The sequence below is a fragment of the Hemitrygon akajei genome, chromosome 10 (genome assembly GCF_048418815.1).
Source record: "Hemitrygon akajei chromosome 10, sHemAka1.3, whole genome shotgun sequence".
Lineage (NCBI taxonomy): Eukaryota > Metazoa > Chordata > Chondrichthyes > Myliobatiformes > Dasyatidae > Hemitrygon > Hemitrygon akajei.
This window is the reverse complement of record NC_133133.1, coordinates 147,589,134-147,613,391: the sequence shown is the minus strand read 5'-3', so window position 1 is coordinate 147,613,391 and position 24,258 is coordinate 147,589,134. Positions and strand designations below refer to the sequence as shown.

Below are 24,258 nucleotides of genomic sequence, written 5' to 3'. Positions count from 1 at the left end.
ATCATTACCCAACAGTAATTTATTTAATCTTTAGAAAGTAAATCTCTGCAAATATGTATTTAGATTCACCATGAAGAGTCACCCAAATGAATATTAAAAGCATTACTCAAAAATGGAAATGTCAGATCTACACAGATGCATTTATTAAACTAGGACAGAATATCCTAATTTGGTTCTGTGGTTACACCATAGTTGTCTCATGACAAATATTGAGCTAAAACTGGGAATATTATACTCGCCTGGATTTAGTCAGAATTTAAGAGGTAGGTAGCAAATTATCCTCTTACCATGTAGGAAGGGTCAAGAAACTCAAAGTGAAACAAATCAACAAGTAGATAAAAAAACAATTAATTAATTTGTAAAATAAATGCTAATTCAGTCTTACCTTGAAAAGCTGTACTCCAATACATGCAAACATGAACTGTAATAATGTGGTCACTATTACGATATTACCGATAGTCCTTAAGGCCACAAACACACATTGAACAACGTGCTGAAAGGGTAATAAAATGACAGCTTTATGATTTATGCAACATAAATACATATTATTCTAAATTTTAAATAAAGCCAAAAAGGCACTTTTAAGAGAGGCTGGAATGAATTCTGCAGGTGGGAAGAAACCTTTATGAATAAAAAGTAATCTTTCTTTTCCCTTTTGTTATAGTTTTGATGAAGATGACTCCAGAAATTTTTTACCAGTTAGAGCAGGAAAACAATCAGTTTTCAAATGCTTTGAAACAAATATTTGTTTCAAAAAGAGTACTCAATAATAAATTCTGAAATAATTAAGCATTCCATTAAAATAACTATTTTCATGAAACCTGTGACTTTTCAAGATTTATTTATACTTTGTGATAATTCAAAGAATTTGTTATCATTTCATAAACTAGATAAATATTTTTAAGTTCTAATTTATCATGGGAACCATCTTGCCAATCATTTAAAAGTCCTGACAATTGACTATTGAACAGTGAGTAAACAAATAAATAGTATTTTATACCTCCACCCCTCCATCAATCTCGAACACTATCCTGATATAAACCTCAAAGATTGCAAGGTTCAATGAAGTGAGTGATAGATGCCGATTAGGTACAGGAAACTTAACTGATTATTAACACATTTTCCTGTGCACAAATCGGCTGCTAAATCTACTAGATAATGCTAGTGCATTTAGATAAAGTACTTCGGTGCTTGTAAAAGATTTGAGAAGTTGTGAGATATCTGAAATAAAGGATACTTTCCTTTGTTTGTGTTTTGTTTTACTATTACCAAAGATCAACAAAGTCAGCACAGAACAGTACTTCGTACAGAATATTGTATCAGAAATGCCTCGGGTACTGGATCTATTGTTCTGTATTTGCTGACCAGCCGAGGAGCAGATAATAATTAAGGTTTCAATTCATTAAAGTTCATTGAACTGTAAGCATCATTATTTATTTATCACTTAATTGATTGTATTGCTTAAAGACATTATATGATAGTGACTTGGCATCTCATTTTCATTCCCCCAAAAATACCAATTTATTTTTATCAGAATCCATGCAGACTGTAAACAATAAGTGATCACTTGCAGCTCAGATTATAATCTTACTGAATATATGGTAGTGTAAAATATGCTCACACTCACATTTAGAAGCTCACTTTCAGCAATAACTGATGTTTTTCATGAATAGGATTAATTTATTTTCTCAAGTTTCTGCATCTATACTTGCAAAACTTGTGCCAATTCTGCAAAGCACCTCTGCCTGTACTTTCATGTTCTATATTTAAGATAACCTAAACCTGGTCTCTATGTCCTAATTGACACTGACCCATTCACCTATTATGTCCCTCCTTGTTCATCTACAGTGATTCCTGTTACGCAAAGCCTTAATTTCCGTATCCTTCTTGTTTATTAAATAATTCCACTGAACATCTCCATCCCCCTCGCCACAATTTCATTGGTGTTAGTCATTGATCAAACTTCTTTAAAATGCCTTGTAATACTTTACTGTATTAAAGTCAAATTATTAATAGAAGTGATTGATATTGTAACATGAAGATCTATTACCTTCAATCCCTTTGCTCTATTAATGGCTCTCAAAGGTCGTAATACTCGTAGCACTCTAAGAATCTTCACCACTGCTATTGCACTGGAGCTGCAAACACAGAAGTTATGTGTATTATGGTGGAACACATTCTAATAATTATTCAATAATACCTTCAAACATATCAAAACTTTGCTGGTATCAAACAAAATCTCAAAAAACTTGCAAATTTACAAAATGTGATTGGCAATATTAAATTGCCAATCGTCATTAAATTTAATTAAACATTAAATTGTCTTGACTTTAAGTTAATGGCTAAATACTGAGTTTTAGTTTGTGGACCTTAACTGTCTCACATTTGTCTCTGCAGTAAACATCCCAACATCTGACTTATCATGCCTCCTTGGTATCTTATATGTTTCAATGAGTTCCCTAGATTCTTCTAAATTCCAAAGAATACAGATCCAACTTCTTTAGCTGCTTCTGCTAGAACATCTCTCTTAAATGGCCTAGTGAATCTCATTTCGACAGCCGCCACTGCTTTTTTTTTGGATACGTTGCATCTGGAATTTTCCAGTTAGCGGGCGATTTCCTTCCACGCCGCTCTGACATATTGGGAAATCGTGTACGAGGCAAGTTACAGTAGTGGTTTGCCATTGCCTTCTGCTGGGTGAGTTTTTTTTAAGAGATCACCAGCTCTTAACCCAGCATGGATGGAGAGCGTGCAAGGGAGCCGGCTGGATTCGGGACCTGTCACTCCAAAGTCCAGCGCTGATGTCACTATGCCACCAGCAGGCTACTGCTATTATATCCTTTCTCAAATAAGGGGACTGTCATGGTCCAGTCCACTGACTACTCATTTCAGTTAATTTCCTTTTCCCCGTGTTCCACCGGGCTCCTTGATTAGGGCACCTGATCCTCATTCGAAATGATTCACGGGATACTCCTCTTCTTAAATCCTTCCAGCAAGAAAGGAGCTCGTTATTTCTGCTTTGTTTCCTATGTAATAATGTATCTTCAGTCCATGTTAACTCATAAAATTGGTAGTGTAGTGGGCAATGAAGAAGGTTATCTAAGATTCTAAGATTATAACATGAACTAGATTGCCAGGGGAAGTGGACCAATGAATGGAAGATTTACTTTAGCTCTTACAAGTGGTGGGGGGAGGGGGTTGCATTTTGGCATGTTAAACCAGGGCAAGACTTGCATGGTAAATGGTAGGGCATTGGAGAGTGCTGTGGAACAGAAAGTCCTAAGGTTACAGGTTTGTGGATCGTAGGTAGATGAGGTGGTGAAGAAGGTGTCTAGCGTGTGTGTCCTCAGCTATCAGGACACTGAGTCCAGATGTTGGGACCCCATGTTGCAACTGTACAAGTCACTGGTGAGACTACACTTGGAATATTGTGTGCAGTTCCGGTCACACATGTATAAAGAGGAATGCATTAGTCTCCCAAGGTTGCATAAAAGATCTACAAAGATAATATCAAGACTGAAGGGCTTGAGTTATAAGGAAAAGCAGAATAGGCAGGGACTTCATTCCCTGGAGCAAAGAAGGTTCAGGGTTTGCCTAATAGAGGTGTGTAAAATCAGGAGCAGCATAAATAAGGTGGGTATCACTGTCCTTTCTGGCCAGAGAAAGGGGCATCTGAAACTAGACAGCATGGATGTAAAGAGAGAGGGGAAAGATTTAAATGGCATCTGAGGGAAAACTTGTTCCGCACAGAGGGTGGTGGGTAGATGGAACAAGCTTCCAGCGTAGGTGGCAATATGGGACAAATGAAGGTGAATAGTACTCGACTGGACTGACGACTTGGCCAGTGTATCTGGGTTGGGCCAAAGGGCCTGTTTTTAGGCTGTGTAACAATGACTCTCATGTAATGCACCAAATTCAATGCGGCATCCTGTCACTGCTAAGCCAGTAGGAGGGGATTTGAAAGATCCACGCAATTATGCTTTTTCTAGAACCACACTGAAATAACCCAATCCTCTTCCTGTCAGGTTGGCTTTGTGAGTAACTGATGCACCATCAATAACTCACGCTGAGACTTAGGAAGCGAGATATCCGCTTTTATTGACTGGAAGAATAAACAGCACTACATCCTGGGGAAAATGAGGGAGAGCAGCAGCCCACAGTCGCCTTTATACAGGGGTCTGTGGGAGGAGCCACAGGAGCAGTCAGCAGGGTCTGTGGGAGGAGCCACAGGAGCAGTCAGACAGGTATATCTAGTTCACCACAGTAACTGTTAAACTACCTTGTGGAGGCCTCTGGCTAAAATACAATTCTTGATCCTTGTGATATTATCAAAGAGCGATTTTGCATATCTATATATTAACCATGCCAGTTCTTCCCGGGAATCTTCCTTGTCCATTCAGAGAGCAGCTTGAAGTCCAAAACAGCTCTTTGGATAATTTTGACTATTGAATGCTTTCTTTTGCTAAGCACTGTTTTACTTAAATTGCTCTAAAATTTTCTGGAATTTCTTTTCCATACAAAGCAGCTATGCTTTATTCGTTTTGGTTGTTGGCAAAAAGATTACTTCAAGTAGTCAGGCATTAATATTGCACGTGAAACCATTTTGATGTGATGTTGCTTAAAAGTATTTGATTCTGAATTGTAAGTCAACATATTTCTATGGGTGGTCAGTACTGAATTCAAGAAGTCATGGTACAGAAATGTTTTGAAACACAGTTCAACTTATTTACACAATACTATGAGGAGTAGCATTTGATATTCATCCATTTACATGAGTTCACACTTCTCAAACCATTACTTTGGCCTAGCAGGTGAATATTTCAGAACAACGTATATATAACTTACTGCATTCCAAAAGAAATGAGAGAGACGCTAACCACCACCAGGTCAAGTATGTTGAAGTAATTTCTGCAGAAGGAACCCTTGTGAATGAAAGCCCCATAGGCGGTCATCTGTGTAAATAGGTCAAGATGTTATCTCAAAGATAATCAAGTACTATACACAGTGTCTTTAACTATTGTAAGAACACACTTTCACGCTTATATATATTTCAAGAGATTATGAATTAAAGATAAACCATCATTGCCTAAAGTTGATGCATATTAATTTTACCTTGACTGATTAATGTGATGCAAAAGCTTTAATGCAATAGATAATGTCAAAGAAGAAATCATCAACAAAATAATTTCACATAAAAGTATCCCTTAAAAAAAAGTCTAGTGCTTTCCCAGTGTATGTGATGAATAAACTCTTTTTGGGCTTCCACCTGGGTACAGGTATTGATTATAACCGATGTTTCAATGATAAACTCTGCCACCTTCATCAGGGAAGATGCCTGGGAATATCTAGTCCAATGATATTTATAGCTCTGTAGTCAGTCCCACCGATTGGTTAGTCCCATATTTGCTTCAGTTTTTCAGTTACTATTACTCCTCAACTTCGTTTGATACTGCTTGACGTATTACAACTTCGCATTGCATTACTCTCTTCCTTTTTAAACATATTGGCTTTGCCCTCAAAAATGCCCAATTGAGCAACCGACTGCAATTTAAACCTCAATAGTTAATAAACCCTCTTAGGACATGCAAAATAGAACCAGTAGCAGCATATTTGCCTCCTGTACCTGCTCCACTTTCAATGAGATTATGGATGATTTTTTATCTTGGTGACACTTGCCTATAGTAACCCCATATTTCTCAATCTCCTCAAAATCCAAAAATCAATCAGATACTGTCTTGTATATGATCAGCAACCGAGCCTTCACAGCTTTCTTGGATAAAAAGAACACTCCAAAAATTCAGATCTGAATGGCCAACCCCTTATTTTGAGACTGTGACACCTGACTTTAGCCATCCCAGCCAGGGGAAACATCGTTCTCGAATCTATCTATCAAGGCCTGCAAGCATGTTGTATGTTTCAATCAGATCAGTCCTCATTTTCTAACACTAGAGACTGTTGACTCTGTCTGTTTAATGTCTTCTCAAACAACAAAATTTTATCACGTTCTGTGTCTGCTGCAAGCATATTCCTCTTTATGTAGAGAAATCGTCTGTATGTAACACTTGAGATCATATATGACTGAAATAGGTCAACTCTAGTCTATATAATTTTCTTTTCTAACAACTTTTTGTAGTTGTGTACCGCCTTACAGAACTTAGATTTTGCAACAGTTTTATTCATTTTGCCATATCCTCAATTATTCACTATCTGCCTTTATCCTCCAGAGGTCTCTCTGCATTATGCATCCAGCTTGTGGTGCCCAATTGAATAGAGCCCCTAAACTCCAAGATGAGCTATTTATTCTCCCTTTGTTTTTCTGTCCATTAACCAATCCTTAAACCATGCCAGTATATTACCTGACAATCCAAGGCACTGCAATTTTGTTCTATAACCTCATATCAAAGGCCAATGCACCATACCCACTACTCTGTTAGCAATAATCTTGTTAATCTCCAACATCTTTGTCAAACATGATTATCCTTTTTATAAATACATTTTGACTCAGTCATATCCAACTATTATCTTCTTGGGACTCTGTTAATGCTTTCTACAGAATAGAAATGGAATCTTCCCCTAAACTTGTCAGGCTAATAGATCCAAAGTTCCACATACTCTCAATTTCACCATTCATGGACAATGGGGCAACATTCTCTACCTTCCAAATTATGGGAACTGTTCTAAAATTATTGACATTTTCAAAGACAACAATCAGTATCTACCATTGCCATAGCCAAATCTTTCAAAACTTTGGGATGCAGGTTATCAAGTCTTGAGGGATAATGTATTTTTGGTCACATTAATTTTTTAAACACATTTTTCCCCAACAATACAAGTAGTCATAATATGATCAAATTCGCCCTGAAATTTCAGAAGGAGAAGATAAAGTCTCAGTATTACAGTGGAGTAAAGGGAATTACAGAGACACGAGAGAGGAGTTGGCCAGAATTGACTGGAAAAGACCGCTGGCAGGGATGATGGCTGGAATTTCTGGAAGCAATTTGGAAGGCACAGGATACATACATCCCAAAGAGAAAGAAGTATTCTAAAAGATAGATGACACAACTGTGCCTTACAAGAGAAGTCAAAGCCAACATAAAAGCCAATGAGAGAAAATATAATAGAGCAAAAATTAGTGGGAAGTTAGAGGATTGGGAAGCTTTGAAAAACCAACAGAAGACAATAAAAAGTCATTAAGAATGTGAGGATGGAATATAAAAGTAAGCTAGCCAATATTATTAAAGAGGATATGAAAAGTTTCTCCAGATGCATAAAGGAGTGGTGAGAGTGGATATTGGATCACTGGAAAATGATGCTGGAGAGGTAGTAATGGGGGACAATCTGAATAAGTACTTTCCATCAGTCCTCTGTGGAAGACACTAGCAGTATGGTGGAAGTTCCGGGTGTCAGGGGCCATGAAATGTGTGAAGTTACTGTAACTAGAGTGAAGGTTCTTGGGAAAATGAAAGGTCTGAAGGTAGGTAAGTCACCTGGACCAGATGGTGTACACCCCAGAGTTCTGAAAGTGGTCGCTGAAGAGATCATGGAGACATTAGCAATGATCTTTAAAGAATCACTAGACTCTGGTATGATTCTGGAAGACTGGAAAATTACAAATGTCACGCCACTCTTCAAGAAGGGAGTGAGGCAGAAGAAAGGAAATTACAGACCAGTTAGTTTCTGACCTCAGTGGTTGGGAAAATGTTGGAGTTGATTATTAAGGATGAGGTCTCAGGTACTTTGAAGCACATCATAAAATAGGCCTTGGTCACCATGGATTCCTCCAGGATAAATCTTGCCTGACAAATCTGTCGGAATTCTTTGAAGAAGTACTGTGCTTGATAGACAAAGGAGAATTGGTTGATGTTGGGTACTTGGATTTTCAGAAGGCCTTTGACAAGGTGCCACATGAGGCTGCTTAGCAAGCTACGAGCCCATGGTATTACAAGAAAGATTCTAGCATGGATAAAGCAGCAACTGATTGGCAGAAGGTCAAGAGAGGGACTAAAGGGAGCCTTTTCTGACTGGCTGCCAGTGACTAGTGGTGTTCCACAGGGGCCTATCTTCATTTTACATTATATGTCAATCATTTGGATGATGGAACTGATGGCTTTGTTGCAAAAGTTTGCACACCATATGAAGATAGGTGGAGGGGCAGGTGGTTTTGAGGAAGTAGAAAGGCTACAGAAGGATGAGGAGAATGGGCAAAGAAATGGCAGATGGAATACAGTGCCAGGAAGTGTATGGTCATGCACTTTGGTAGAAGAAATGAAAGGGTTGTTTATTTTCTAAATGGAGAGAAAATACAAACATCTGAGGTGCAAAGGGACTTGAGGGTCCTTGTGCAGGAGTCTCTAAATGTTAATTTGCAGATTGAGTCTGTGGTGAGGAAGGAAAATGCAATGTTAGCATTCATTGCAAGAGGACTAGAATATAAAAGCAAGGATGTAATGTTAAGACTCTATAAAGCACTGGTGAGGCCTCACTTGAAGTATTGTGAGCAGGTTTGTGCCCCTTATCTCGGAATGGATGTGCTGAAACTGGAGAGGGTTCAAAGGAGGTTCACAAAAATGATGCCAGGATTGAATGGCTTGTCATATGAAGAGTGTTTGATGGCTCTGGGGCTGTGTTTACTAGATTTCAGAAGAATGAGGAGTGACCTCCTTGAAACCTATCGAATGGTGAAAGGCTTTGATAGAGTGGATGTGGACAGGATGTTTCCTATGGTGGGAAAGTCTAAGACCAGAGGACACAGCCTCAGAATAGAGGTGTGTCTGTTTAGAATGGAAATGAAGAGAAATTTCTTTAGCCAGAGAGTGGTGAATCTGTGAATATCTTAGCCACAGATGGCTGTGGAGGCCAAGTCTTTATGTATATTTAAGGCAGAGGTTGATAGATTCTTGATTGGTCAGGGCATGAAAGGACACCGGGAGAAGGTAGGAGATTGGGGCTGAGGGGAAAATTGGATCAGCCATGATGAAATGGCAGACCAGACTCAATGGGTCAAATAGCCTAATTCAGTTCCTTATGGTCTTATACTAATCTCATTCACATGCCACATAGTTAGATTTGAAACAAGTGAGCAGAACTACACTTCTTCCAAAGGATTTTAATGAAGAAGCATCAGAAATTGTCAATAAATCAAACAGTTCAGAGGTACAATCACATTTATTATTAAATTTAGCTTTGCAAGTGCAAAAGAGATGAAAATAGCTGACACAATACTGCACTTAATCACTAGGAATATAAATCCAGAAAGTATTACTACTGCTATGTTGGTTGTCGGTGCTTAGTTGCCTATATAAGGTGGTGGCAGGCAATTTTACTTAACTGCAGATCAACTAAATTTAATTTTCCCCAATGAAAAAATGCTCATCTTAATAGTTGCAGAACTTAATTGAAACAAAGGGGTAGAACAAGATTTAGTGATTGTTTGCCAGTCAAGTACTTCACTTAAAATTACTTTCTATTTACTTCATTGAAAAGTTCAAAAATTACTTTTGTCATTCTTTATGAACTGTAATATATAGTCTAAAAAATTAATACAGTGTCTGAACAGGAATTTAGCAGCCATCTGTGTTCAATTCACCAGCAAGTACACCCCAAACCAAATCACATTCAAATAATTTTCCTTTTTTAGCTTTGCTTTGCTTACATATACCACATGCCCTTTATCAGCAAAGCCAGATAAATTCAGCAGATTCATGAAACAGAGTCACTCATTCCTAAACATTCAAGTTGAAGGAATTTCAATCCCATTACTTCATAATGTACAGTTGTGAAGTTCTTAGGCATGTGGACGATTCCTGCTACTCAGTCCTTGCTTTATGAAATCAGAATTCAATTTATATGTTGAACAATATATGCCTTTATCTTGTTGCCTGATAAAATCTGTCCCAGTAGTCTAGGCTGTATAAGATTATTGGTCAAGTTTGACTTGTATTTCCCATTGCTTATATTGAAAATCAACACCACCAGTGTTAAAGACCACCCCCAAAATTATTTTCATAATATAAACCTCATAGGAAGGATCTCAATTTGATACTATTTTATTATTATGCAATACAATGATGATTGAGTAAAACAAGATTTTATTAGTTGAGTTCTTGGAAAATGATGAACTCACAAAATAAGCCAGTACACAAGACACATAGTAACATATATACATATACACACACATACAGTACTGTGCAAAAGTCTAGGCTGTCTAAGACTTTTGCACAGTATCGTATTTGTCAATGTGGAGCAGAGGGCGAGTTTGTAAATCTGGAGGGAGCAAAAGATGTTGGGAATGGAGAGGGTGAAGCACCTCAGGAGTGGTGTGGGACAGGTGGGAGAGAAGGGGTGCCATGGGTGGGAGGTGGTGCAGGTGCAGATACACCCAGCCTTGAGACACCAGGAAAGGTAATTTGATTCCAAACAATTGTTTTATTGCTCATTACAGGATGTCTTTGGTGCTTCTCACTCCCTCCCCTCTCCCTTCCCCTTTTCCCTACCACGATTCCCCTCTTGCCCCCCTCCCACTCTTAGTCCCCAATAGAGACCCATACCAGAATCAGGTTTATTATTACTCACATACATAATGAAATTTGTCTTAGTTGTGGCAGTAGTACATAAAATTACTATTGTACTGTGTGAAATCTTAGGCAGGCACCTGAACTATATATGTATATATGTGCTTAAGATTTTTGCACAGTACTATATGCTTTGTCTCTTATATCTACCTCACCCCTTTCTTTTACTTTTATCAGGCATATATAATTATTGCAAAAGGAAAACTACAGGCACCAACAGGATATGGGCACATTCTTTTGAAGGGATGGTTGAGAGAAAGAATCAAATTAAATAAATATTTTCTGTTACTCTCACACCCTGCTTCACTGTAAGTTTACTAAATTGTTTGAGCATCCACTTAGAATAACAGAAGTGTAGATGTATGGTATAGAAACAGGCCCTTCAACCCATTGCATCAATGCTGACCATCATGCCTGGGTACATAATCCCACTTGAGGGCATTAATTCCACATTCCATTGAGCACTGCTCATTCAAGAACCTGTCCGGATGCTCATTAAATATTGTCACTGTTCCTACCTCCATCACTTCCTCTGGCATATCATTCCAAATACAACCACTCTCCATGTGAAAAGTTTACTCTTTAATCCCCTTTCAACCTCCCCACTCTCAGCCTATTACAATCTCTTCTTATGTCTTAAACCCTCCTTTCCAGTCTACATCCAAGCAACACCAACAAAATGCTGGAGGAACTCAGCAGGCCAGGCAGCATCTATGGAAAAAAAGTAATCAGTTGATGTTTCAGGCTGAGACCCTTCATCAGGGTCCTGACCCAAAACATAAACTGTTTGCTCTTTTCCATAGATGCTGCCTGGCCTGCTGAGTTCCTCCAGCATTTTGTGTGTGTTGCTTGGATTTCCAGCACCTGCAGATTTTCTCTTGTTTGTGACTGAATATCCTTGTGAACCTTTTCTGCACTTTTTCTAGATTTATCCTATCTTTCCTGGTAACCAGAACTGCATGCAATACTCCAAGTGCGGCCTAAGCAATGCTATGTACGACTGTAAATTGGCAGCGTAACTCTTGCAGTCATTGCCTTGGCTGATAAAGGTAAGCATTTCCGATGCCTTCTTCATCACTCTGTCCACCTGTGTTGCTACTTCCAGTGAACTATGTATTTGCATCCTGAAGTCTCTCCAGGCACCAACACTCCCTAGGTATGTGCTACTCACCATGTATGCCCTGCCTTGATTTTGCCTACTAAAATGTAGCACTCTCAGTCATCTCAAGCTAATTTCCACTTGCCATTCCCTTGCCCACTTTCCCCATCGATCTATGGGAAAAGTTTGGACAAGGTTACAACTTGTCCAAAGTTGTAACCTTGGACAACTTTCTTTACTTCACCACCCAATTTTAGTATAATACTGCAAACTTACTCATCATGCAACCTAGATCGTCATGGAAATCAGTAATATGTAGACATCAAAGGAGGATCCACCACCAGCTTCTTTGGTGTACCATTGGTCACTAACATCCGATCTGAAAACAAACATTTACTACCACCCTGCCTCCTACCACTATGTCAATCTTATATACAATTAGCTACCTCACCCTGGGTCTCATGTGTTCTAATGGATATATAGATAATTTATTGATCCCAAAAGAAATTTCAGTGTCACAGTAGCATTCCAAGTGTACAGATATAAATATTAAAAGAGAAATAGAAAGAATAAAAAAAACAAGTTACCAGAAACAGTCTAACAGGACGGTTCATCACTTCCCTGGCAATAGGTTGACTCACTATAGAGCCTAATGGGCAAGAGTATGAATGACCTCATATAACACTCTTGGAGCAGCACAGCTGTCTAAATCTATTACCAAAAATGCTCCTCTGTTCAGTGTGCAGAGGGTGAGAAACATTGTTCAGAATTGCTTGGACTTTCTGTAGGGTCCTTTGTTCAACCACAGCCTCCAGTGTGTCCGATTTGAATCCTAAAACAGAGCCAGCCTTTCTAATTAGTTTATTAATCTTGCTGGTATCACCATTGTTGATGCCATTGTCTCAGAATACCACTGCATAAAACATTGGAAGGACAGCCTGCGTAATCCAAAGGATCTCAGTCTCTCCAGAAAGTAGAAGTGACTCTGGCCCTTTTTGTACACAGCCTCTGCGTTGGTGCTCCACTCAAGTCTGTCATCCAGGTGGACCCCCAGGTACTTGTAGGTCCTCACCACATCCACGTCCTCACCATCAATAGTAACGGAAAGCAATGCAGGCTTAGTCTTCCTATAGTCCATCACCATCTCCTTTGTCTTATTGATATCAAGCTGCAGCTGATTCAGCTTGCACCATTTGACAAAGTCCTCCACCATGGTCCTGTATTCATTGCCCCGTCCTCCCTTTACACACCCGACTGTTGCTGAGTCATCCAAGAATCTTTGCAATGTTGTATCTAAAGTCCAAGGTATACTTCTTGTTCTTCTTCAGCTGTCCATCGATTTTAATGTTGACTATGCTGAGAGTTTAGTCTCTGCAGGTACATTTATGGGCTACAAGACCAGCCTTGGATCGGCACTGTCTCCCACATGGGCTGCATTTGTGATTTGACTGGTCTAGCACTGAATATCTGCGTTCATGACTTACTTCATATTTCTTCTTCTTTTCTCCTCGATAGCTGGGCTTGACTTCTTGACAATGCAGCGCCAACTTCTTCTGCCCAAAGCATCTTTCTCCCAGGTGTTGACATTCATGTCAGTGTTCTTCATATGGTGCTTGAGCACATCTTTGTAGCGCAGCTTCTGACCACCATGCTTCCGCTTTCCTTCATGTAGCTCACCATAGAAAACAGCTTTGGGTAAACGATCATCGCTCATTCTTGTGACGTGACCAGTCCAACGCAGCTGAGAAGCTGTGATGAGCGATTCTGCGCTGACTGACCCAGCATGTTTGAGCACCTCCACATCTGGTACCCTCTTTTGCCACTTGATGTGTAATATTTGGCGTGAATGCCTGAGTTGCGTCTTGGTCAAGGCATACAGGGTAAACAGGAAGGGAGCCAATACAGTCCCCTGTGGGGCCCCATGTCTGACACACAGCTCTGAAGCTGCACAAACTGTGTCTGCCAGTCAGGTATCTTCTGGACCAACATATTATGCAGGACCTTGCTAAACATAGGACAGTACAGGTCCTTAGGCCCACGATGCTGTGTGACCTTTTAACCTACTCCAAGGTTAATCTAACCCTTCCCTCCCACATAGCCCTCCATATTTCTTTCATCTGTTGTCTATCTTCGGGTTCCTGATGTATCTGCCTTTATCACCACCCTTGGCATGGTGTTCCATGCTCTCTGTTCACACCCTTGGCAGTCTCTGTAAAAAAAACCTGACTCTGACATTGCTCCCCCCACCATACTTTCCTCCAATCACCTTCAAATTATGCCCTTGTATATTAGTTCTTGCTACTCTGGGAAAAGAAGATGCTGGCTCTCCACTCAATCTGTCTCTAATCAGTTCATTCATTTCTATAAAGTTGCCTCTCATCGCCCTTCGCTCCAAAGAGGAAAGCCCTGACTTGCTCAACCTTCCTACCTAAGACATCCTCTCTAATTGAGACAGCATCCTGCTGAATCTCTTCTGCACCCTCTCAGAAGCTTCCACATCTTTCCGAAAATGTGGACCAGCAAGTACAGAGCTGCAACAGTACCTTGTGGCTCTAATAAAGGCTAAGACATCATACGCCTTCTTAGCTACCCTATTAACTAGTGCAGCAACGTTGGGTCCAAGATCTCTCTGTTCCTCCACACTTATATAAATTCTGCCATTAACCCTGTACTCTGCCTTCAACTTCGACTTTCCAAAGTGTATCACTTCACACTTTTATAGTTTGAGATCCATGCCACTTCTCAGCCCAGCTCTGCGTTCTATGTCCCATTGTAGCCTCCAACAACCTTCACCAAGCCTCGTGTCATCTATAAACTCTAATTAAAGTACATTGGACAACATCTACTACCCTGCTCTTATGAATCCTTTCTTCAAAAATCTCCAAATTCAAGAGGCATGATTTATTGCAAACAAAGCATTGCTGATTATTCCTATCAGTCCTTGCCCTTCCAAATGCAAATAAATCTGTTCTCTCAGAAGTCTTCCTAATAACTTTCCCACCGTGGATATAAGGCTCACTGGGCTATAGTTCCCCGGCTTATCATTGTTGCCCTTAAATAAAGGCAAATATTATTTACCTGGACAAGCTTAGCAAGCAATTTAGCATATGGTAATGCAACAAGTATGTACTTTGTTGTAATAATCAATCACAATGTAAATGTAATGGGACACTTAGCCAAGATATAATGGATAAAATTGTAGATTAGTAATTAATGTATAGAAAACATTGTTTTAATCAACATTAGAGCTGATAAGGTTCTGGCTTGAATATTGCTTTCCAGTAGTGACGTATACTTTTCAATATCTGAACATTTACTTACAGTAGTTCTTCAGAGTGAAAAAGACAAAATGTTTGGAAAAATGCATACAAGCATCCATTAAAAACCTCAACTATAGATAGAAAATTACTAAATGCATTTTCAATGGATGTTAATTTTGTATTTTTATTGTTTATAATGATCAAATGATGTAGTCGAGCAATGATTGACGTTATTGTTTGACTCAATCAGCAAAGTTTAATTCCACTGAGTAACTCTAACTTTTATCAATTCTGATAAAACCTCTTTAACCTCTCTCCAAAGGCACTGTTTGATCTACAAGGTATTTTCAGAATTTTGCATTTTAAGTTTTCTTCATGAAATATTCTATGAATAATCTGGATAATAAGTGATAAAGAAATAGATCTTTGTCCAAATGCATTAATACTTCTACCACCTTTATATAATACTCTGCTTTCAATGCAAGTCATTTTCTAATTTCCTGAGTTTTACTCTTCATTAAAACCCCTCATGAAATTGCTTATGTCTTTTTGTGGCAGTTGATCACAAATGAAGATAAATTCATTAATTAACAAGGCACAATTCATGTATAATTACCTTTAATATAATTTCCACTGTAAAGATACTAGTAAAGACATAATCTGCATAGGTAAGGACCTATAAAAGAAGAATTTAACATTTAATTTCAATTCAGCTTTTTTATAAGAAATTGTTAAAGTGAACAATCAGAATGTAGCTTAAAAGATATCAATGACCACAAATATAACACATGAGCATAAAAATTAGTAAATACGCTGCCCCACTTCCTTGTAGTCAGATAGATAATTTACTGCTATACATTTGATATTAATACTATCCATCAGGCCACAGAATATATCAGATTACAATTCGAAACCAGTATTTACTTTGTAGATATTATTTCACTAACAAAATCAATTTTGTATCCTTTTTCTAGCTTTCTAAGTGAAAATGTACCACACGATTTCATGGAAGTTGTAGCTGATCATTTAGATATCAACCAATTGTAGTCACGATAAACTACAATTACAAAGCTGGAGGAACTCAGCAGGTCAGTCAGTATCTATGGAGAGGAATAAGCAGTTGATGTTTTGGGCCGAGACCTTTCATCGGGACCATATATAAGGATTTCCAGCATCCTCAGAATCTCTTGTGTTTATGATCTAAGGGTAGTAGCACAGAGGCAGTTCCACAAATTTAAAACAAATTATCTGCATTACAGGTTTATATATTTGAAAATATATCAAGGGGGATTTCCTTGGGAGCTGTAAATTTTGTAAATAAACTCCAGCAAATGTAAAGGAGGACAATCTAATGGCAACAATTCAAAATAGCTTTCTTCAGACAAATTCCAAATATTTCAACAATCTTTGGGGTAAAAAGATAGCTTCAATGAGATTTGCAGTGCTTGGCACATTAAAATACCATCAGGAATGTAAAAGAAAAGGGTGTAGTCTCCAACAAAGCAGTGAGTATTGTAAGGCATATAAATAATTAGGTGTTATTAGCACAATTATTCTTCATTAAATGAATCATATATGATAAATAGCATATAAAATCAAGGAAGAACCCTTAGGTATTGCCAAGAGATTATTATGAATGAGAATATATTGGCTTGAGAGAAGGACAAGGTGAAGAAACGGGGAAAATGATACAGAGAAATTAAGGTACTACATAAGTTGAAAATTTTAGTAAAAATAAAGAAAAGGCAGAGGTCAAGGTGTAAACGTGCAGTGAAAAGCTGTCATCAATTGTGTTTGTACTGACTAATGTAGAATAGACTAGATTATAAACAATAACAAATAGTACAAATATAAATCTGCTTCATATGGAAAGCACACCTTTGAGTAATGGGAGGGAAGGAAGAAGAAATTGCTGTATCTCTTATGCACGCCTTGGAAAGAACTTTGGAAAGGAAGGAGTGTGTTGATGGTGAATGAAGAGAATAGCTCCTTTGAAATAAGATAATAACAGATTTTGTGGCACTACCATGCTGGCTTTCATATATTGCTTGAGAATGATGCATTTACTGGTAGCAGACTGGGTGCAATGTCAGAAGAAAGGGAAACCTTTTCATGGATATAAAAAGGAAAGAATGGGGTAAGAGCGGAAATACAGGAAGTGGAGTTGACTCGGTTCAAGACATTGCCAAATGCAAAGTGGAAGGTAGAGCAGAATTACTGATCTGAAAGAACAACTGTGACAAAGACAGGGAGAATGAGAACAGTAGATCTGATAAAATCTTCCAGTTGTAGATGAAGACCAGGAAATATGGGCATAGACAATATATCCTGGAAGAAGAGATAATTGATGAAATATGAATAGGATTCAAAGAAAGTATGTTCTATATGTCTCATGAAAATATCTGAGTAAACTCATTTTGAGGAAGAAAAATTGCAATGTTCAATGGACGAGGAAATTCAGCCAAATGGAGCAGGATGGTACTCAACAGGAATAGTTCAGAACTGGTAACAGATCAACATTTTTACACTCCATAGATTCTGCCTGTCTGGCTGAGTGCTTCCCATCTTTTCTCTTACTTGTTTTTGCCTTAAACAGAAATAATACTGAGGATAAGAATATCAAAGACTAAATAACCATTGACTTCGATAATCGATAGCAGGGTTTTGACCCAAAATGCCAGCAATTTCTTTCCACCCATAGATGTTGCTCGACTGTCTAAGTTCCATCAGTAGATTGCTTGTTGGCACATATATAGTTTAAACATCCATTATTAAATCTAGTTTAAGACGTCAGTCTTTATCAGGGTTTAAATTCCTCTGAGAAACCCACAAATTAAACTGTAATTGTCATGGAACACAATAATAATTTTAGATTCTCTTTTTTTTCCTCCAGTGAAAATCATGTCTGATGCTTCTCTTTTTAACAAGTGCAAAAAAGCTCATTTTTAAAACTTGTTTTTTTACCGAGATTGACATTCTATTTGGCTACCAGTTCCTCTTGCCCATTAACTTAAATTTCTCACCTGAATACATTTCCCTTGAGCATGAATCCACTAGTCCCTAGCTCTCCTTATTTCATCATGTTCAATTTACCATGCTCATTACACTGACATTGTATTTTTTTCTAAGTGACTATGTAACTTTCCACTCTTCATCCTCTATACTCCCCAGTGTTAACCAATCTACCAAAATGATTACATATTCTCAAACACTGCGCCCTCTCTTTGCCAATATTGTGATCAACTGTTCCTATATTAAAAAGAAATTCCTTCCCAGAGCTCAGTGATTGCCCCGGTCCATATTAAAATAATATCAATTTCAGATCTTCTTCTCATTAAACTTACTTGGTTTCTTTTGGTGTCCTGATGTACAGGATCTTCTGCTGCTAGAGAAATACTACTCAATAAGATGAAGAATAGGATGAGATTTGTAAAAATGTTGTCATTGACGATTCTGTGGCATAGCACTCGGAACCTATAATGGAAGTTTGAATGAGGACAATATAGAAATGAAAAATTGTATTGATTATTACTTCAGTTTTTGACTTATATTCTGATTGAATACTTACACAATAACAGTGATAATAGGGTGTGAAAGACTATCATTTATTTTGTTGCTTTCCTACATGGCATCACTCTGCCAATATATACCAAGACTTGCTTTGCATAAGAAGGTGGAATCAAATATTAATGGAAAATGAAATCCATCCCATTAAAATCCAATGCCAAGCAATGCAACAGCAAATAAGGGGAAATAATCCATCTCTAGAATATCACATTTTTAGTTTACAAATAACAAACAAGTGAAAATTATAATGCTTTACAATATATTTTACTCTATACCTCTGAGGAAATTGTAAATACAGTAAGACCTTGTGGAAATACTTGCAAATAAAGGCATAAAAATGATGAAACAATTCAGTTGGTCCCAGCCTACTGACTTCTGGGTTTTACTGAGATTGGACAAAACCATGTAGGTGATCCATTCCCAGGAAAGTTAATCTTTTAAATATTTCGTTGAGGTAGGAAAACTCCACTTTATGCAAATTTAAAGCCTTTTATGGTGCTGCAGTTTCCTTTGTTGCTCTTCCTTCTTGACCTGAGCCACATCTGTCAATCTGTGCAAGAGTTCTATTTAAACGTCAAACAGTAAAAATGTATCTATTGCTGAGCTGGTAAATTGGTTAGGAATTAAAATTCTACAATATTTTCTTCTAGATTTTATGGAAACTTTGAGAACCCACCAACTCTAAATGCACCTGCATAAACTACCCCAATGAATATCCAACCCACATTTGATATTTAAACCCATGTGATATTTTAGTTTTATTGAGCTGAAACAATTCCAGTGGAGCATTGGAGATAAGATTTATTTGATGAATTTGTACCAAGCCCCCCCCCCCCCTCAAAATGGCTTGTTCAAGTGAGCTTATGTATAGGTATCATGGAACAATATTTTTCACAGCACAGAAACTGCTCAATCCATTGTGCCTATACTGGCAATCTGATTAGTTCAATTCTTCCATTTATTTCCCTCTGACCTTTTCTCTTACGTACTCATAATCTTCATGCTGATTTTCCTACACACACCAAAATTAGGGATAATGCAGAGTAGGCTGTTAGCCTATAATAAAATTTAGAATGTGGGAGGGAATTGGAAAATCCATGGAAAACACATGTGGTCAAAGGAAGACTGTGCTAACTCCACACGGACAACACCAGAGACTGGAATTGAATCCAGGTTACTGGAACTGCAAGGCACTGTGTTACTACACTATTTCCTGCCCCCCTCATGTCCTCCAACACAAACATCTTTTCCTTGAAACTGGTATTCTGTTTCAATCACTGATATTTTTGTAAACAGGAGAATGTAATACAGTGGATTCTGGTTAATCAGGGCAGCCACTTATTTGGGCTAACTCTTAAAAAGCAAAAACTAATTGAGAAAATAGATGGGATTCCCTTTGTTTATTTGGGACACTATGACACTTAACTGGGGCAAGAGCCTGTTGCTGAAGTTTCTAACTAGCATCAGTCATGTAGATTGTTAGCCATTAGACACTACACTGTGCTTAGAGCAAACAGTTTTTAAACAATATCAGTTGTGTGTGTTTGTGTCCAAAAAGCAGTGATTTTTGTCACTGGTGGTTGGCAAGAAATAAGCAGTAAGACAATTCAGAATTGTTTTGCTCAGAGGTTTCAGCCATTTTGGCTTGGAGATGCCAGAAACAGCCAGGAGTAAAAATGAAACAATTTCACTACTTCAACAAGTTAGGAAATGTAAATAATTTGAAGGTGTCTACAATCATCTTGAATATTACCGTGAAAATGAAGATTTGTAAGCATGCAATTGTCAAAAGGATTGTGTGAAGGCAGTCCATTATCTACACAAGTTGTCAGCACTGATTTTGTTATTTACAGTCAATAGTCTAACTTGTTCTGTTTTTCATTTAAATACATAACCTGTTACTCAGTTAAAAGATAGTTCGCTTTTTGTTATACCTTTTTAACGATTTCCATGAAATTTCGGCTAATTTGGGTAGTCACTTAATTGGGCCACATTGTCCTAATGTGTCCCAATTAACTGGAACTCACATACTCTATTTCACATATACTTAAATTGAAACATACTTTGGTAAGTTCTAACACACACTCAAAAATTTACTTTCCAACACAGATGATCAGGTTCACGCGACCTCCCTTTCATTCCCAAACTCCAATGTTTAAGCAAAACAGGCCACTGATTTACTTCCTTATATTTGCAGTGTCACTCAAGTGATCATGAGGAAGATGGGTGATCAATCTATTGTGGCTTTTTGTCTGATCGTATTCACATTTGAAAACTAATAGCGTCTTCCTGCTACCTGCTCCTCCCATTGGAGACATAACTGAGATCAGGAGCAGAACAAATGAGAAATCATTTACAATTCATTCCGCAATATCATTATGGTATATTTTGCAAGGTAAGTTTGTGCACTCTATTCATTGTGAAGGTATAAAGGTTGATACCTGTTAGTGGTACTGAAGATAAAAAAAGCACTAGCATCAGGCATGGGGACAGCCTTCTCTTTTATATGTAGTTCGGAAAGAGGACGAGGGCGTGGTCCGACTGGCATTTCTGGTTCATCTTCGTCATCATCACCTGAGGGCATAAAATTAACTCCAGCCTTTACATCTAGATGTTGACAGGATATCCTGACTTGGATCTTAATTACAAACTTTCACCTGAATGCTTGGCAGACTACAACAATAACATAAATTTAGCAGGAAACATATAAGAGTTAAAAAAATTCCTTCACTTGTTACATTTGGGCAGCCTTAATTCAGAGTAAAAGTGTTTCATTAGTTCTCCTATGACTGCTAGATTCAATGTGAGATATGACTTCAGTGTTACCTAAACTTTTGGATGTTTTACTCCTTGGCATAACAGACTCATTCCAGTAAGGAGGTTTAACTCACCTTTTAATAGTTTTATAATTTATCATTATCACAGCTACAAAGTATAGTGCCATTTTGTAATCTGATGCAGTTTGCACCACTTCCTTTACAAAACACGATCAATTCAGTTTTGAAAAAGATAACATATCACTTTCCTCGGCATTATTTTCTAACAATTTGAGTCTATGTCTTCTGCCTCATACCGAATACTTCTATTTAGTCCATTATTTTCTGTGCAACACGTTCTCTATAATGTCTTATTTTTAACGTGGATTCTCAGATCCAGCTGCTACAGCATCTTCCAAGTTATTGTTTTAGTAATTCTTCAAATAATTTCATTTAATATTCATTTAGTTATTCATTTACTCTATGTTTTAATGAATATACTGTGACATTTTTCTTGCTTCTGACATTTTGTTTTAAGAAATACTATATATTTTGTGGGATATATAATAGCATAGAAAAGCAAAAAAAAATACAAAACACAAGGGGACTGTTTAACCCATTGTGTCAGCTCATAAAGAGCCTTCCAGTCCTAACCCTACCTCCCAGCAATAGACCATGGACTGACAAGTCTTCTCAAGTGCCCATCCCTTTTTTTGCAGTAAGGTCTAGAAATCTTGCTTTCTCCAGTTAAAATAATAATTTTCCCCGTAATTTTTTTTTTTACTAATTACTTCAAATTTATCCTTCAATTCCTATCTCAAACTCCCTGCTGTGGTTTGACCCTTTTGCTCAGAAAAATATGTCCTCTTGTTTACTCTGTTAAGGGCCCCATAATTTTGTACATCTCAATTAGATCTCAACTGAGTCACTGTTGTTCTAAAGAAAATAATCACAGTTTATCAAATCTTTCTTGAGAGCTAAAGCTTTCCAGCACTGGCAACATGTTCAGAAATTTACTTCGTGCTTTCTGCAGGGTCAACATTTCTTTCCTGTAATGTAATGATCAGAACTATATTTAGTTGTCATGTTGTCCCATCCTGGTAATGTATACTATTTAAGCATGATCTCCAGGAATCAATGAATGAGGAAGCAATTGGTCTGTTCTGTTATCTTTTAAGGATGTGTTGTCGACAGTCAGGCACCTCTGTTCCTCTATATGTCTCAATATCTTCCCATTTATTATACATTTCTTTGTTCTATTGCACCTTCCCAAATGCACAAATTCACAACTTTCCAGGATGAATTCCATTGCCATTTTGCTGTCCAACTGACCAATCCATCTTGTGGTCAAAAACATTGTCAATTGTACAGTCAGTATTGTGTTATCAGCAGTCTTGAATAGCTTGTCCTCTACATTTAGGTACAAATTAATAATGGATACCACAAACAGTAAGCATGGGGTCCATTCAAAGTATAGTGGAGGCTGATGGAGTGAAAATGAGCAGAGAAGAAACCTATCCTTGCTCTGGCTGTCAGGAGAACGTGTAAGATCAGAAATGGGATTAACAGAAGAGACAAAAATTGGGAGCCTCATCAACCATGATAGACGTGAAGTCAGTTAAGGGAAAAGTTTCTCAAAGGCATTGGTGTGGATGGTCAAGTTATCAAAATGGATATGTCAGAAACTAAGAAAATGAGTGAATGGAACAAAGTCTTCCAAGGAAACAGGGTGAATTTGCATCAGTTGGATTTTAATAGCTATTGATCACTAACCTATAGTTTGAAATTGAGACATGCATGTCAAAAAAAGGATGGGAAACTCGTGTGAAACTAAGAGCAGGTGAGGACAAAAATTGCCAGCAAAGGTAACAATATTTGAAAGTTCTTTGTGTGTATGAGAAGCAGTACCAAACTGTCAATAAAATATGTCAATGTGAGAACAGGATGGAAATCAGCATATTTTCCAGAACATCCCCTTTCTATTTGTGAAGCTTGCCCCAAGCTTCTAGTTAGATGTAATTTTGATTCCTTATCTCAGCCCCACTCTGTCCTCTCTAGATTTGATCTCCAATAATGTCAAACATGAGCTTCAACTTCCAGCTCATCTTCTATCTGTCCACTTGACTCAATAAAAAAAATCCAAAATTTTGGGTAACCTGTCTACTTCAGTTTCAAGCTGTTCCTTTGCTTCTTGTCTATATCTAAAGGTACCCTCATTCTTCCTGTAACTTAATACTGTTTTTTCCCCTCACTCTTCTAGTTCTGATGGAAGGCTACTGACCTGAGACACTGAATCAATTTCTCTCACCACAGCTGCTATCTGATTTTCTGAAAGTTTCTGGTATTTTCTGTTTTTGTTTTGGATTTCCAATATCTTTGTGTTTTTGTTCTACTTTTTTTTCTTGTCAGAATTAATAGGGTTACAATAGCTAACACTGTTAGTCATTTTGTCTGTGTCACACAAGTTTTCAATGTGCTTATCAGTGTATGCAAGACAGAATCTGCTTGAAACAAAGGGATTTTGGACAAATATGGACTGAGTGTATTGCTAAACTCATCAATTCTGAATAAGACTACCCTGACAATAGTCCTGCAAGACAAGTAATTTTATTGAAATCTTGGTACACTCTCTGCAACAAGCTTGACATAAATATATAAAAATGTCCTGCTTCCAGCTTCCTCCCAACTCTTAAGCAGTTTACTCTTTAGCTGCCTCCAAAAATTCCATTAAGTTACTGTTTAACAAATGTCCCTGATTAATTGCCATCTTTCAAAATGAATGTTTATATTGCACGGCAGAAATTATTCCAATTATCTGCCTGGAACTAAGTGTACATTATCTGTCCTACAATCAGATTGTTCATTCCTTCCTCACTTTCTAAATAACAATGTATTTTACTTCACAACTTTAATGACAATTAATTTCATCCCCCCAATCCTCGGGCACCACTCCTGAAGACCAAGCAATACTAGTCTTAGAAAGAGTGCCATAAGCCTCTCTCAAT

At 37.7% G+C, this 24,258-nt stretch overlaps 1 protein-coding gene across 9 annotated transcripts in view; it reads right to left on the bottom strand.

Moving 5' to 3' along the window:
- Positions 1 to 24,258, bottom strand: part of cacna1c (calcium channel, voltage-dependent, L type, alpha 1C subunit) — a 737,294-nt gene that overhangs the window by 200,928 nt on the left and 512,108 nt on the right. For all 9 annotated transcript variants that reach the window (XR_012100621.1, XM_073059289.1, XM_073059283.1 and 6 more), the window contains exons 19-24: positions 20,939 to 21,071; positions 18,275 to 18,404; positions 15,547 to 15,606; positions 4,846 to 4,952; positions 2,051 to 2,138; positions 386 to 493 (exon numbers count right to left, since the gene is read on the bottom strand). Coding sequence is in view for 8 of the 9 variants with exons in the window: in XM_073059289.1 (XP_072915390.1) it covers positions 386 to 493; positions 2,051 to 2,138; positions 4,846 to 4,952; positions 15,547 to 15,606; positions 18,275 to 18,404; positions 20,939 to 21,071 (626 nt within the window). In the remaining variant the exon portion in view is untranslated. The remainder of the gene's footprint in view (positions 1 to 385; positions 494 to 2,050; positions 2,139 to 4,845; positions 4,953 to 15,546; positions 15,607 to 18,274; positions 18,405 to 20,938; positions 21,072 to 24,258) is intronic.